The sequence below is a fragment of the Bos indicus x Bos taurus genome, chromosome 29 (genome assembly GCF_003369695.1).
Source record: "Bos indicus x Bos taurus breed Angus x Brahman F1 hybrid chromosome 29, Bos_hybrid_MaternalHap_v2.0, whole genome shotgun sequence".
Taxonomy (NCBI): Eukaryota; Metazoa; Chordata; class Mammalia; order Artiodactyla; family Bovidae; genus Bos; species Bos indicus x Bos taurus.
Genome location: NC_040104.1, coordinates 10,000,001 through 10,015,918, shown reverse-complemented (window position 1 = coordinate 10,015,918; position 15,918 = coordinate 10,000,001). Strand labels below are relative to the sequence as shown.

The window sequence follows — 15,918 nt, the reverse complement described above, 5'->3', positions numbered from 1 at the left end:
TGAAGGCTCAACAGATATGGGTCAAAAAACTCAAGAGGTACGGCCAGGTAGCTGCCCTTGGGACAACTGCTCTTTTATTTGCTGTTAATGATTTCTGGGCCCCCTGTGTGACCCTGGTTGTCACCCCATCCCTAAGGTTTTTTATTCTGAACCTTAGTGACCTGAGGTTGCTTCTTCACAAGCTACGGTAGGCACCCACAGTGTTGTCAAAAAGTTTCGTGTTGGGGAAATGTCCAGCTTTGTCCAACAGGAAGTAGAAGCGTCGGCCTTTGACTTTCAGAGGCAACATGGCAGGGACTTCTCCTCGGTGGGCCATGCAAGATACCTGGTTTAAGGGAACCGTAAAATGGGCACCCCAACCAAAGGGGGCATGAGTGGTGAGGGTCACTTGCTTCCCTCCAGCCCGTAGCATCACTGAGCGCACAGAGCGGAGGGAAAAGAGAAGACCAGCACCAAGTACCAGGGAACCTGTAGGAAAAGCAGATTTGGGTTTTCACTGGAAAGCTAAGCAGCAACCCTTTCAGTGGCCCCCGGATAAAAATAATTATGATGGTAACATTTACTGTGTTCCTCTTATACCCCAGTCATATATTAGTCATTCCTCCCAACAGCCTTAATAGATACCCATCCCCAGTTTAAAACAGGATCCAGAGTAAGGGTACTAACTTGCTCAAGGTTACAAAATAAGAGCCAGACGGCAGCTTGAGCCTGTAAAGGGCTTGGCGCTCAGGGACTTCCAACTCGAGTGTACCGCGCTCCTACCTACTCCTGCTCATCCGGGAGGGTTGGGAGCCCCTTACTCTTGCCCGAACAGAGAGGATTGTGCCCACCTTCTTCGATCAAGCTGGGAAGCTAGCCCACACCTTACCGATGGCGCCGCAGCCGACGGCAAGGCCGTAGCGCCAGAGTGTAGAGCGCAGGTCCAAGCCGCCATGGTCTGGGGTCTTGGCGTCTGTTGGACGAACCGGGGTTGGGGGACGGGCCAAGGAGGCAATGGCCAGGGAAGCCCAGAAGACGCCCTGGCCAGCGCAGAACAGCCCGAGGACGGCGAAGAAGCGGCCCCGTTCGTGCTCGAAGAGCAGCACATCCCGTGGCGGAGCCGTGTCATGCAGGGCCCGGCGCGCGGACAGTGACTGCAGCGCTCGGAACAGCAGCACAGACCACCTCCGCCCGGGCGCCGCCATGGCGCTGCGCGGAGCCGTTTCCGGGGCGGGACTTCCTGCCTGCTTGCCCCGCCCCACCCCCCGGAGTCCTTCAGCCCTAGGCGAGGCAGGCGGGGCCCATCCCTCGGCCCCGCCCACGCCTGTGAACTATAAGGCTAAAATAACTCAGCTGGACACCAAATACAATACCATTCTTTATCTTAAAAAGTAGGGAGGATCCTGGGGTTAAGTACACAAAGCACCTAAGTCCTTCGGGTATTTTAGTGTCAGTTCTACAAAGTAAGCTTTGGCTTCCTGGCACCAGGGAGGCTCAATCTTCTGGAGGCTTCCAGAAGGCAGGTGAGGAGAAGGATCCAGCAGCCCTCCCTCCTCGGTCACAGTCACAGGGCGGCCTCGGGCCGGAGAGGAGACATCAGTACATCCAGGGGCTATTTACAGGGGTCTTCTGGGGCATGACTATGGATCACTTCATGAATGCCACTTCTGGGATCTCACCCTTGGCCTTAAAGAAACATAAACAGGTCAGCAGAGCCAGTGGCCCATGCCATGCCCCGAGCCTCCCTGACCCTCTCGAAGGCCTGGTGCTTTCTTTGCCACCTGTTTTCAAATCTTACCTTGAGGTGAGTAAAGGCCTGGGCAGACCTGGTGTAGTCCCAGTTGTTGTCCTGGAGGCACCTGGAGTAGGGGAAGAACAGGCACCTCCATTAGAACTACAAGTATGGGCTTTAAAAATTTTAGGGGCACTTATTTTTCACCACAAGCACTACCTCAGTTTACCCCATTTCCTACACATGCTCAGTACTCACTTCTGGGACCACTCAAGGTTCATGCCAGACTGGGTAGAGAAAGCCTGCAGCATTTCCTGCTGCTCTGGGGAGAGGGTGGGCACTGGGCTGGAGGAGGGTGTGGGTGCAGGCATGGCAAAGGCTCTCTGGATCTCATCAGCACTGGCATTCCGCACAAACAGCTCATCGTTGACGATGCACAACCTTGGAGACAAAAAGCACCTTAGACCGCTGGACAGACAGAAGATAACCTCATCCTCCCAACATCATTCCTGTTCTCACTTGACACTCAGAGTCTTTCAATACCCACAAGATTCCTTTATCATTTACCCCCTTTTTCCCATGGATTCCACATATGTGATTATCTACCAAACAGACTGGAATTATACATTCTTCCCCAACCCTCATTTACCTTCACAACAAACTTAGGAAGTGAATATTGTTAAACCACTTTTCCACAGTGGCAGCCATGCATTGGGACTGGGACCCAACATGGTAAGTCAGACACTCACCCTGAATTGCTGGCAGGAACAGCGACGAACGTCCGGGTAAAGGCTCGCAAGGAGTCCCGAGACTTTCCATCCACTGCAATGATAACAATGGTGATGACCTATCAGAGTCATTCATGTTTTATGTTTTCAAACAGCTTCTCAAAAATCATAGTCTGATTAGATACAGAGAACCCTAAGCAGGCTAAACGGGTAATTATGTGTGCACAGATGAGCAGAGCAGGGAGGAGTGTCAGAGGTTAGAGAGGACAATAGTAACACTTTTATGCCACTGGTTATTTATTTGTATCTGTGGGCCGGGCCCTGTAAGTAAATCACTTCACTTACTCCCCAAACACGTAATGAGATGCCTATTATGAATCCCTTTCTTTTACAGACAGTCAGGTTCAGAGGTCATGTAAATAGCTCACAGACACAGAGGACCAAGGTTGGGGATGGAAGCTCAGAACTGTCTGCCTCCAAAGTCTGTGTCCTTCTAACCATCAGGCTGTTCCCATAGCCAAGACAGGAAAGACAGGTGAGGATAGGCTTGGGGGCAGAAAGGGAGAAGGTGGTCAGGGAAGAAGAGGAGAGAAGGGAGTTGGGAAGTTGAGAGTGCTCAGAATGACTAGCTGGGACAGGGACCACTCCACAAACTCAGGACTCCAAAGATACTTACCTTCTTTGAAGACTCCGTTGACAGAGAAACACAGCAATGTGCTCTGAAAGAGAAGCAGCAACATCAGGTACCATCTAGGCTCCCAGCAGAGCCCAAGTCCCTCCTTGCCTCTAAAGGACTGCCCCTTGCCCAAATCTAAGCTTCTGTCAAGAGAGAAATAGGTGCTTACTGTCTGTGCACTTATGTCTACCACAAAGGAATTGATGTCATGCTGAGTTTTGGGCAACTCATTGAGGAAGGCCACCACGTTGAGACGTGTGTGCTTCAGCAGTCGGAACCGCAGGGCTGTGGGAGGAGGAAAAGCCGAGGTTAGGAGCTGCCACACACTGAGCCCAGACTGACTCCTTCCCATGCCCTTCTCCTACCCTGTTTGGCTCACATCACACACTTACTAGGGTCTTTAAGCTTCTTCACATTCCTGCTATCCTTGAAGTACTCGGCCAAGTTGCTTCTGGGGGAACAAGAAGAAAAAGAGGCAGTGGTCAGAGCAGTGGCGATGCTGCACGTGCTGGCCAGTGTCTGCTGAGCAACTCTGATCCTGGGCAGGTTCTGGGATGTGCTACTCACCGGGCAGGGTTCTGGGGGGTGAAAGGAATGCTCAGCGAGCAGCAGGCTCCATCATGGTAGGCATCCAGGAGCCGCTGCCGGTCTCCCGAGTCATAAACCGCATAGTACCTGTGGGGCAAACGAAAGGGGAGGGTCGAGCTCCACAAGCTGGATCCACAAAGGGACTGACAGCTCTCAAGACTGAGTTGTGCTGGGCCCACTGCTCCCCACCCTCAGGACACCCAAGATACTTACTGCTGCAAGAAGTGCAGGACCAGATTCTTCAGGGTCTCTGTTCCAAAGTAGCTTCCCTGGAATCAAACAGACTCCAATCAAACAGGACCATGGTACCAGGACTCTCCTCCCAACATGAGTTCTTGCTCTGTGCCCCCCAGATGCCACTCCACCACTTACCTTGCAAGGTGGTAACGTTGTGGGGGCTTCAACATCAAAGGCAATTGGTGGGGGTAACTCATGGCCATCCTGCAGAAGGAAGTGAAAGACGACAATGTAAACAGTGAAAGAAGGCTAGATGAGGGACTTCCCTGGCAGTCCAGGGCTAAGGCTCCCCACTCCCAATGCAGGGGGCTTGGGTTCAATCCCTGGTCAGGGACCTAGATCCCACATGCTGCAACTAAGAGTTGGTGGGCCGCAACTAAGACCCAGCGGAACCAAATAAATTTTTTTTTTTTTAAAGACTGGATGAGTAATTAGATGGGAGAACTAAAAGGGTCAGAGGTCAAGTAAGAAAGAAATGGAAAGGGGTCTATGAATCCTGATGATGCAACTATCATCTACAGGCATTTTTCTGGGAAGAAGAATTATAACCTTTGCTAATATATATATGAAATCTTTGCTAGATTATCAAAGGGTTCCATATCCCCAAATTAGTGATCATATAAAGGCACGTTAGGCAAGACTGAGGGTTGCAGGTGCTGTGCTCCTCAGAAGAGAATGAAAAAAATGAGGTACTCACCAGTCGCAATAGTTTTGGAAATCGCTCTCGAACGGCGCTGTCAAGAACGGGACAAAAGTGAGTAATGTTTCAGAGTCATTGTGCCTCCTGGGCTGCTCTAGGAGCAGAAACACCCGTGCCCAAGGGACGGCCCAGCCCATCCTCCTTGCGCTCTCACTCTTCCCCAGCCTCTGAGCTCCAGGAAAAATAACCCCACTCCCCACCTCGTCTGGGGCATCCAAAAATGACTGCCTTGAAGGACGACGCTCTCTGCCTGACTCCGAGCACTGCAGGGGCAGTGCTCCCAGCCCAGGCGTTAAGCCAGGACCTCTCCTCCGTCCTCGTCCCCCTTACCTTCCACCTACTCACCTGTGCAGCCCCGGGAGGAGGGAATGGGGTGGGAGCCCAAGGGCTCCGCTGCCTCAACAGGTGTCCATCACTTCTGCCAGGTCTGGCCGTGGCCAAGACCAGAACACACCACAGAAATGGCACAGGATGTTGGGGCAGGGAGACGAGCAAGGCTCAGGGAGAGGAGAGGCCAAGGAGGAAGAGAGGGGAGAGGAGAGAGAAAAGGAAGGAGAGGACGGGGCAAAGAAGAGACCAGGGAGATTCAGGCGAGGAAAGAGAAAAAGGAAAGAGAAAGCAAAGACAAAGCGACAGCACTGCATGGTGGAGAGTCATTTAGAAAGACCAGGGAGAACCAAGGGAAAGAGGCGCCTGACACAGCCCTCTCTTTCGGCTCCCTTCTCCCTGTGGTCCAAGCAGGAAATGAGAAACACATCTTTGCTGTGGTGAGAGGGCAGCTTCTATTGGCCAGGTGTCTGTCTGCTACCTGGGTCCCGATCTGAGCTGGGCGTGGGAAGCAAAGCAGCCATGGGGGCAGGAGATCTCCCTCCGAAGGGGTGAGGGTTCAGGCCCCTGCAAAGTTGGGGGGGTGAGGGTCAGTGCCCCACCACTGTTGGCCCCCAAGTTCTCTCCTGATGGCCCCTCTGCGACTGTGCCTGTCTTAGGTTGTTCCTTCCCTGAGGAATCTTACCCGTCTCTGGCTAACCAGCCATCCTCCGGGGCCAAGCAGGGTGATATGAGGTGTGCGAGTGAGGGAGGGGCAGCGCCCCCAGAGAGGGTCAGTTCTCTGTCTCCTGGATAGCCTATGCCCCCGTGGCCTCCACGCCCAGCACCTGCCTTGGGATTCCCTCGCCTGCTGGCGGGGCCCCGGCTCTGGTCACGTGTCTTAGGGAACCCAGGTTTCTCCTCCAGGGAGGGCCCAGCTCACAGCCTTGGGCAAGAGCGACAGAGTGCATGGCACCAGCCACCAGGAGGCCTCAACCTCAGCATGGGCAGGAAAACCCAGGCAGTAGCCTTGGGCAAAGCGATTGTGAGAACTGAGCCCCTCTTGGCAACAGGGCAAGAGGGGCTGTCACCGGACAGAGGAGGGAAGGCCCATCAGCAGGAAGTCCCAGGGAGGGAGGGCTTTCCCTGCCCAGGGGTTACCAGGCTCTTGGCTCAAAGCAGCTCCACATATGGGGGTGTAATATGCAAGACACCCCGTGGTCATGGTAGAGAAAGGGAGATGCTCTTCTTGAAACAAAAGGGGAGGGAGAGTCTAGAGAAGGCTGTGTTCAGGAAGGAAGGAGAAAGGCCACAGAATCAGCACACAGGCAGTCAGGTGAGAAGAAAGGAAAGGAGGCCTGGGGCAAAGCTAGGGGTCACGGGCAGACACAATGGAGGAACACGCGATCCTCCCCAAGGACAGGTGGCTCCAGCCGAGGGCTGCACATCTCCTGCAGACGGGCAGTGGTCAGGGTGCATCCGCTCAGCCTCCCAGGGGGTGAAGGTCCCCAGGAGGGGAGACAAAGATTATAACTGACCTGATGTAAGTGGACTGGTCTCGGAAGGTGTCGCACAGGGTGTTTCCGTCAAGCCAGAGCTCTTCCAGCTTCAGCCCTTTGATCTTGTCCAACTCCCGCTCAGACTTCAGCTGCAAAGGACAGGGAGGAAAGGCAGGAAAGACACGTTGGTAAAGAAAGCCAGCTAGGTTCCCCCCACCCTCACCCCCATCTCTTAAATGCCCTCCCTGCCTCTTGCTGCCACGAGGCAAGCTCTCTCCACCTCTGTCCACCCTATCCAAACACAGCTGGGCTCTCAAACTCACCTCATTTCCAGAGAGATTTAGGATCTTTAGATTGGGTGCTTTCTGCACAATGCTGGACAAGTCATCCAGCCGGTAGAGCTTGTTGTTGCTCAAGTTCAAGGACAATAGCTGTGGGAGAGGAGAATTTAGAGGAAGCACCACCGGCCAGGGGATGAGAAACACACCTGCCTCCCGACCCCATCCTATGTACCCGACCCTGGTTCCTCCCACCTAGTGGGACAAAGGCCTCACCTCAGGGATGTTCTCTTCGATGATTCGCAGGGTGGCTGCCATGCAGCTTCTACGGTTCAGGACAACGTCAATGTTCTGAGCCACTAAATCTGCAGGAAGCAAAGGAAGTCTGAGAGGGCCTGCCCAGGCCAGCGTGCCCAGCACAGCACCTTCAAGATTTTCCCTGCTGACAGATCCCCCTCTGTCTCCACCAATCTAAGAATGGGTGAGGCAGAATCAACCTGTATCCGTCCTGTACCTGGGTCTGAACGGAGGCCCTTGAGGTCAAGTGCTTGCTGGGAGCCATCATATCGTTTGCTCATGATCAGCTGCAGAGGAAGACAGAGGGTTCACTGGAGTTGTTGCAGGGGAGGGAGGGGAGGGGGAGGGGAAAACTGCTAAGACTCAGGTGCCAGCCTAACCTTTAGCTGCTCTACTTGTTCTGGCTTTAGTTCATTCTGCACAGAATGGGGTGGAGAAGAGGAGTTGATGATGATAGATATCTGCAGAGAAGACACATACAGACAGGGTGAACTCTGGGAAGGCCTGAGCCCCAGGACCAAGACCCAGTCTATGCCCTGAGCACCAGTCCCCACCCCCAACCAAACCAGGCTCTTCGTACACACCCTGCGGTTCTCCCGATCCAAAATCTTATAGTTAACAGCCTTCAGAGCAGAGGCCGTACTGGCGTCCTCCACAAAAAACTGGGCCCGTGTGTTTTCATAGTGAAACTGCAAGAAGAGGGAACAAGGGCATTAGACCTGGAGCCCAGAGCCCCCAGTGCAGCTGGTACCTCCACCCTCCTTGGTGTGCAGTCAGCCACTCAGGCCTTCTCTTACCTCAATGGGAGTAAAAGGGACACTGCACTTGCTCTGAATCACATTCAGGAGCCATGACTTGTCGTATTTCCTGCCGTAAGGGATCTAGACGAGAGAAAGAGAAGAGACAGGAACAACATGTCACTAAATGAACAGCAGACCCTCCAGTGCTCCTTTCAGCTCGTCTGCCAAGCTCTAAAAGACTTTCTGGAGAAACAGTCAACTTAAAAGTTTTCTGGGAATTCCCTGCTACTTCAGTGGTTAGGATTCTGAGCTTCCACTGCTGGGAATTCAATCCCTAGTTGGAGAACTAAGACCCCACAGGTTGCATGGTGAGGCCAAAAAAATAAAGAGTATTCTACTCAAGCCAAATATGACTCCTTAACCCCCTTTCTTTCCATTTATACTTATTATTCCTCAAAGAATGTAAATGTTTGATTCTACAAGTTCTAAGACATCATTTATAACGTACTTGCCCTTCAGAGAACTCAAGGGCCCTCCACTCCACACTCAGCTCCTCACATCTGGAGGAGCTCTCCCAACCGCCAACCACAATTATCACACTTCCCTTTCATGGCCTTCCCATCCTGCTGCCCCTCTTCTTTTCTGAAGCTGCTCATAGATATTCTAACATATTGATTCTTAGCAGCAAGCGCGGTTCCCTGATTGTGGAGTAAACAGCTGATTTTGTAATGCGAGAGGTGAACACCTTAACTGTGAGCCCAGCCCCCTAGCTCCCCTGCTCCATGGACTTCTCACGATACTCACTGTAATCTTAAACCAGTTCTTGGACGTCCCGTCCTGGCTGGTGCCAGCCCCTCCCCTCTCTGCAGCAGACCGATCTCTCCGCAGGGGCAGAGTAACATGAATTCGAGTCCGCTCGTTCCAGTTATCACCCCGACGGTTGGGTCGTGCAGCGTAGGGGGTGCTGTGGGGAAGAAGAGAATAAAACATTCACAAAGGTTAGGAATGTCTTCTCACAGATCTTCCTGCACTGTTATCAGGACCACAACTATCAACTACCAGTACGCTGGTCCTGGCATTTCTCTCCCTTCCAGCTGGAAGAGAAATGACATGGGAGTAAGAGGGCCACATAAATGAGGGGGCTGCTAAACTCAAACCAGACCAACTGGCTACTTACTATCGTACTCGGGGAGCATCCTGGACATCACTCATCGCTACGTCTCTGTCGTCGTCCTCCAGGCGGGAGGACCGAACGCTGGAGCCCCCTCTTCCAGACCTCCGGTTCCCCTCGCCGGACTTCCACCGGAAAGGGCCTCGGCCTTTCTTTCTTCTTTGAGGGAAACTAACTCGATCATCGTGCTCTGGGTTTGGAAACAGAACAAAAATTAGAAAATACATCATTGGAGGGACTTCCCTGGTGGTCCAGTGGCTAAGACTCCCCACTCCCAACGCAGAGGGCCCTGAGTCTGACCTGTGGTCAGGGAACTGGATTCTACATGCCTTGACTAAGAGTTCACATGCCACAATTAAAAAAAAAAAGGTCCCGTGTGCCGCAACTAAGACCTGGCGCAGCCAAATAAATATTCGAATATTTAAAAAGAAGAGAGCAAAATACACCACTGGTTCAGCTACCTTGCTTGGCAATCACACTGTCCAGCACCCTGCACTATCAGATGAGCCACAAAGTCACCACAGAGGCCACCTCTGTGCTAACTCCTCTGCCTGCCCAGGGAAAGAACCCTCTCCATGCGGTGGCAACCTCAGTGACTGGAAAACTATGTGAAGTCTTTTTAGAAAAGTGAAGCAGAAACTGGAACTAGAGAAAGGAGAAGTAGAATGTGGAAGTGAGTGTCTTAAGCACAACTGGATACAACTCAGACTCCTGACAGTCACCTGAGGTCTGCTTTTCTCACCCTCCCAAATCTACTTAACCCCACTCAAAAAACTCTTTTTAACTTTTTATTTTACATTGGAGTATAGCTGATTAATAATGTCGTGTTAGTTTCAGGTATACAACAAAGTGACTCAGTTATACCTATACATGTATCTATTCTTTTTTAGGTTCTTTTCCCAAATAGATTGTTAATGGAATACTGAGCAGCATTCCCTGTGCTATACAGTAGGTCCTTGTTGGTTATTCATTGTAACTATAGCAGTGTGTACATGTCCATCCCAAACTCCCAATCTGTCCCTTCCCTACCCCCCTCTCCCTGGTAACCATAAGTTCATTCTCTAAGACTACCCCTACTCAAAATTTGATCACATCTTGAAAAGTCAACCACAATGATTACATCAGCTTTCAGTAAACAATACTTTTGCCTATAAAGCACGAATGTCAGTTACAAATACCAGTTTAAAGGCTTCTTTTAAGTCTTGTTCTCGCCTCAAAACACTGAAACTAGAACTACCATATGATCCTGCAAATCCACTCCAATTATACATCCAGAAAAAAACAAAAAGTACTAATTTAAAAAGATACATGCATAAATGAGAAAGTTGGGATTAACATCTGCACACTACTATATCTGAAACAGATAATCAATAAGGACCCACTGTATATAGCACAGGGAACTCTACCCAGTACTCTGTAACAACCTCCGTGAGAAAAGAATCTGAAAAACAATAGATACATGTACACCTGCATCACTTTGCTGTACACCCGAAAGTAACACAACACTGTAAATCAACTATACTTCAATATAAAGATTGTTTTTAAAAAGCATCGAAACTAAGAAAAAGGGAAGAATACATATGAGCTTCACTTGTTTTCAGGTCAATTAAAAAAAAGATACCTGCATCTCATTGTTCATAGCAACACTGTTTACAGTGGGAAAGATATGGAAGCAATCCAAATGTCCATCAAGGGACTAACGGATAAAGAAGATGTTGTGTACACACACACACACACACACACACACAACGAAATACTACTCACCATAAAAAAGAATGAAATCTTGCCACTGCAACAACATGAATGGATGTGGAGGTTATTATACTTAGTAAAGTTAAGTCAGACAGAAAAAGACAAATACTGTATGATATTACATATATAAAAACTAAAACGAATATATTTAGCAAAACAGAAACAGACTCACAGATATAGATAACAAACTCGTGGTTATCAGTGGGGAGAGGGAAAGCAGGAGGGGCAAGATAAGGTTATGGGATTAAGAGATACCAACTACTAAGTATAAAATAGGCAACAATGATATATTATTGCATGGGGAGTGACAGCCATTATTCTGTAATAACTTTTAATGGGGTATAATCTATCATAATACTGAATCACTACGTTCACTTTCATGTCATACCTGAAAACTAATATAATGTTGTAAATCAACCATATTAAAAAACTACCACTTTGAAGTGAATGTTGAAGTGTGAGTGACCCAAGTGTAACTGGACACAACTCACTCTCCTGAAAAAGTCACCTGAAATCTGCTGTCTGCCCACCCACATCCACTTAACCCCAAGTGACCTCTCTCATATCCAGGTAAACCAATCATGGTGATTACATTAACGTAATCAATACTCCTTTTGCCTACAAAGTACAAACATCAATTACAAATATGATCAATCTAATGGTTTATTTTATATATCTTATTCTCAAACTCTGAAGTTCAGAGAGTGAACTCTTAGTTTCCTTGGTCAGAGATGCCTCTTAACTCAGGAGACAAATCCTGAATCCAGGTTCTAGTGGCAGTCAGGGTGCTTCACCAAGGGGCCTTGAATGTTCTCCAGGAATATGTTCCTCTCAATCGTGGTGTGCACAAATGGCTTCTTAAAAAGAGACCTATGATTCCCTCCACAGGTCTGTCTAATGCATGAAGTGAAGTCGCTCAGTCGTGTCCGACTCTTTGCGACCCCATGGACTGTAGCCTACCAGGCTCCTCCCTCCATGGGATTCTCCAGGCAAGAGTACTGGAGTGGGTTGCCATTCCTGTCTCCAGGGGATCTTCCCGACCCAGGGATCGAACCCAGGTCTCCCGCATTCCAGGCAGACGCTTTAACCTCGGAGCCACCAGGGAAGCCCTGTCTAATGCATAGTACCCTGCAAACACTGAATCTCATGAAATGACCCTAGGGGAAAAATAGACGACTAGAAGGTGCGGTTAACATTTATCGAGAAGTTTATCCGATGTCAGGCGCTCGACGTACACGATCTCGTTTTAATACACACACACACACACAAACAAACTCAGGAGGCAGGTACTGTTTCTAGCCTCCTTAAGGGGATGGAAAATCAGGCCTGAGTGTTTAACTCACACAAGATCGGCATGGCCAACTCAGAATTGAAACCTTGGCTGTCGTGTGCTCCTAACCACTACTCTGGACCTAAACCCAATGTAGTGTTCTGGCTAGAACAGTGAATTAATGTATAGGTCTAAAATATTAAAGCTAAAGCTGCGGACGGTGGGGGAGGGGGCAAGACCGACTGGACGCGCGGTAGAAAATAGGGCACCGGCACCCCAAGAACAGGGCACTGACTCACATTAGTATAGCCGCCAAACTGAACTGACAAGCATCCACCACTCATAAAGTTCAAAGGAATCCAGTCACCCCACCGCCGAGCCACCCGCTCCGACCCGCAGGTGTTCACAACGCCAGGATTCTGGGGTCAACGAGCCGGGCACCCACCCTCGAGTTCAGCCAGGGCCCGGACTGCCTCGCCCCGGGCCCGCGCCACTCACCCGCGGACACCCGGCCCCTCGCGGCCTCCCGCCCCGGCGCTGCGGCCTAGGCCGGCGCTGCCCAGCGGGGCTCCAGATCGCCCCTCTCCCCGGCTCAAGGACCAGCACTGACCGTTGTATGACTTCCCCTCGTCCGCCATGGCACAGCTAGAAGCAGGGGCGGGCTGCGTCGCGGGCCGCTACTTAGCCAAACGTCCGAATGCCAAGGCGCTCCAGGTCGAAGTGCTCCTACGCCGGCTACCACCGCGTTTATAAGGAGACCGCGTCGCGCGCTGCCGACGTCCCACGATCATAGGCGGAGCCACTGGGAAACGCGCGTGCGCATTCGACCAGCAGAGACACTGGGGCGGGGCTTGGGGCCGACGCTCCGCCCAGTACTGGTTAGTTTACTGATCCCCCTGATTAGTACTCGCACCTGCCCTCTGCTTTCATCGTCCGCCGGCAGGCACCTCCAAAGTTGGTGCTGAAGCAGAGATGGCCACTGCATCCCAGGGTTCAAACTGAAAAAGGGAAGGAAGGCCACAAGAAGGGCATCTGAGGAATGGGAGATCAGTGCCTTGGAGTGACCGCTTCAAGACCCCTAGGAGGATCCAGCCTGGGCTTAAGTCTCAGCTCAGCCCTTTGCCTTCTACAGATCTATGCCTTGCTTTCCTTGCCTATAAAATGAAATAGAAAACTAGAAGGTAAGCTCCAAGACAGCAAGGAGTTGACTAATGCATGGCTTTTTTTTTCTCTCCAGCACCTGGCTCAGTACCATACCTAGCGTGTACCAGGAACTCAGCAAATACTATGAAATAAATTTCCAATCTATGCAACCCTCCCTCAAATAGTTGCGGAGTCAAATGAGAAAAACTGCATTTGTCAGGCTTCGATCGTCTTCACAGATCGCCCCAACCACCATCGATGTGCTGTGCTTAAACCCACATGGTGGGTCAACTAAAGTTAAGATGCAAGCAAGAGCACCCCCTGAAAACAGGTCAAACGGAGAGAAAATGCCAGGGCTAAGAAAGGCCAGGGCTCTCCTAGATAACTACCACCCCCAACCCCAAGGTACTACAGCCAGCCCAATGTGTGACTGTTGTCACTATAGCTTGAGCTTCCTTTGGGGTGTATGAAATGGGGGTACTCCAGTGACCTCAGAATGATGTGGTTGTGGGTCCTGGTAAAGACTGACAAGCATATTGACCTTCCTGGAGGGTAGGTATTCCAGGCAGATCTCTACTTCATTCTCCTGTGATTGGCTTGAATTGGTGAGGGGCTTCAACAGGGGATCAAGAGCCTCAGCTGGAGCTGGGAACAAATTCTTCACCTTTCACTCCTGGCAGCAGGCATAACTCCTGCTTCATCCAGCCCAAGGAAAATGGTGGGACTGGAAGATGCAGATGAAACAGGTCCAAATACTTCTGGAGATGGTCCTGGAAGTTACCACTAATCAGAGAATCACTCTGGGATCGTGTACCCTGCTTTGAAGGGAATTTTCCATGATAATTAAATACTGCTGCACTTGGTTAGGCCCGCTGGAAGCAGCTGTATACATGGAGCCCAAAGCCTGGCCCCTCAGGGTCATCAGTCCAGCCCTTTCAGTTGTAATACTGGGCAGCAGGCTCCCTCCATTTCTGCCTAGGCCCTTCTTCGGCGCTCCCACCCAGAAATGACGACATGGCTAGTGAGGCTGACAGTCTTGCTGTAATTGGGAGAAAACGGGCTGCAGCACGTTTGGCAGATTGAGAGTCATCTGCAGCCAAAGTTGGGGTTGTGCAGGCCGCCGAGGGGCTCAGGGCCCCCTGCCTCATGTGGTGAAGAGAGGAAGAAGAGGTCAAATTCTAACCCAGATGGGAAAGTTGGTCCCTGGGGCAGTTTCACTTCCTCTCCTTGCTCTCAAGAATGTGGGGAAAGGCATCATCTCCCCTTGCTGCCAAAGTTCCCTTTGCGACAGGCTGGGGAGGGTTTATAAAAATCTCCTGGTAGAGACAATCTCCCCGACGAGCCCCTCAGTTGGCCTCTGCTCCTTTCCAGCCACTTCACAGCAGAGTCCAAATCCAGAACCGTGTGTGTTTCATGGGCTGGAGGGTGGTGAGGGGAGGGCTGGGTGGCCAGAGGCAAGGAGTGGGGGACCGAGGGCAGTGGTCATTCTTAGCAGTTCCAAGGAAACGGGGCCCTTCTCCCAAGCACCCTGCACAGGCTCAGTGGCAGCTCTGGCCACCTGCTCTCCCATAAGGGTTCCAAACCCCCACGGAGTGCCTCAGAGTGGAGAGGGTTCAGGCAAGGAAGACCACAAAGATGATGAAGAAGACAATGAGGATGAGGAAGATTTTGACCATGAGCCACCGGTTGGATGTGACCGACTGGAAGTACTTGAGGATCTCTGAGTGGGCGGCCTCCACGTCCAGCTGGGCTCCCAGCACATTCTCGTCGATCCTGAGGATAGGTTCGGGAGGAGGGGAAAGAGAAGGATGTTGGATTAAAAAGAATGCTGTTGAACTGTATTTTTTATGCATGTATATATTCTTGCCTAAAAAATCCCCTGGATAGAGGAGTCTGGTGGGCTATAGTCCATAGGTCCCACAGAGTCAGATACAACTGAAGTAATTCAGCATGAACACATAGAGGAAAAAGCTCTGGAAGGGTAATATAAACAAGTCTTGTCTCAGCAACTTATTAGCTAATGAACCTAAGCCACTCATGTATCCTCAAGTCTCATTTTCCTCAACTGCAAAGGAAGAAAAAAACGATAACACAAATCCTAGGTTTCTTGTCAGGCTTAAATGAGTTATATAAAGTGCCCAACCCATACTAAGAGAATCCAAAACGTCTATATAATTTTTTGCTCATCGGTATTTACTGATTTTTGTCTAATTAACGGTGTGTGCTCAGTTGTGTTTAACTCTTTGCAACCTCATGGACTGAAGCCAGCCAGTCTCCTCTGTCCAGGGGATCTTCCAGGCAGCAATACTGGAGCCCATTGCCATTTCCTTCTCCATGGGATCTCCTCAACCCAGGGCTTGAACCTGTGTCTCTTGCGTCTCCTGCATGGGCAGGCCACTAGGGCCACCTGGGAAGCCTCTAATAAACAGTACTGATTTGCAATAAGGGGGTCACAGAAAATCATGGTCAGGAAACCCTCATTCTAAGTGAGAAAAGAACCTGATGATATGGACAGAAAGTCAAGGGATGAGAAAAGCCCTATATTAGAACATGTCTCTCAGGGTATAGAGAAGCCCTCAGAAGAAGGGCAATCGCTTGAGACATTGCTGAGGAAAATCAAACATTTCCCAGCTGATCTGCATATACAATCCTAAAAATCAAATATAAACTTAGGTCTTTGCAAAGGGAGTTGCTGGGAGCAGGGACCTTTGGGAGCTGTGAGGTCAGAAAAGTTGGTGGAGCCTGGTAATCAAGGAAGAAAGTGAGAGAAAAGGCTGGGCCAGTGGCTGCAAGCCCAAGGTCCTGGCAAGGTGGTCAGGTGT

At 50.6% G+C, this 15,918-nt stretch overlaps 3 protein-coding genes across 6 annotated transcripts in view; all 3 read right to left on the bottom strand.

The window, feature by feature from the left end:
- Window positions 1-38: 38 nt before the first annotated feature.
- Window positions 39-1,213, bottom strand: TMEM223 (transmembrane protein 223). Its single transcript, XM_027532334.1, has 2 exons — window positions 869-1,213; window positions 39-468 (listed from the first exon to the last, which is right to left on the bottom strand). The coding sequence occupies exons 1-2, from the start codon at window positions 1,182-1,184 to the stop codon at window positions 176-178; spliced, it is 609 nt and encodes a 202-aa protein (XP_027388135.1). The 5' UTR covers window positions 1,185-1,213; the 3' UTR covers window positions 39-175.
- A 131-nt stretch (window positions 1,214-1,344) lies between these two features.
- Window positions 1,345-13,976, bottom strand: NXF1 (nuclear RNA export factor 1). Of its 2 annotated transcripts, none has more exons than XM_027532328.1 (22): window positions 13,638-13,976; window positions 12,564-12,951; window positions 8,938-9,121; window positions 8,565-8,724; window positions 7,818-7,901; window positions 7,605-7,709; window positions 7,401-7,481; window positions 7,238-7,307; window positions 7,000-7,088; window positions 6,769-6,876; window positions 6,485-6,594; window positions 4,638-4,674; window positions 4,076-4,144; window positions 3,917-3,972; window positions 3,683-3,790; window positions 3,508-3,566; window positions 3,285-3,400; window positions 3,116-3,158; window positions 2,461-2,533; window positions 1,970-2,152; window positions 1,778-1,838; window positions 1,345-1,665 (listed from the first exon to the last, which is right to left on the bottom strand). In XM_027532328.1, the coding sequence occupies exons 2-22, from the start codon at window positions 12,589-12,591 to the stop codon at window positions 1,627-1,629; spliced, it is 1,863 nt and encodes a 620-aa protein (XP_027388129.1). In that variant the 5' UTR covers window positions 12,592-12,951; window positions 13,638-13,976; the 3' UTR covers window positions 1,345-1,626. The 2 variants fall into 2 exon arrangements, with proteins under 2 accessions (XP_027388129.1, XP_027388130.1); XM_027532329.1 differs by having other exon boundaries at window positions 13,761-13,976.
- Window positions 13,977-14,118: 142 nt separating this feature from the next.
- The window catches only part of STX5 (syntaxin 5), a 28,368-nt gene continuing 26,568 nt past the window's right edge, over window positions 14,119-15,918 (bottom strand). For all 3 annotated transcript variants that reach the window (XM_027532330.1, XM_027532331.1, XM_027532332.1), the window contains one exon: window positions 14,119-14,869. In XM_027532330.1, coding sequence (XP_027388131.1) covers window positions 14,710-14,869 — 160 coding nt within the window. In that variant the 3' untranslated portion in view covers window positions 14,119-14,709. The remainder of the gene's footprint in view (window positions 14,870-15,918) is intronic.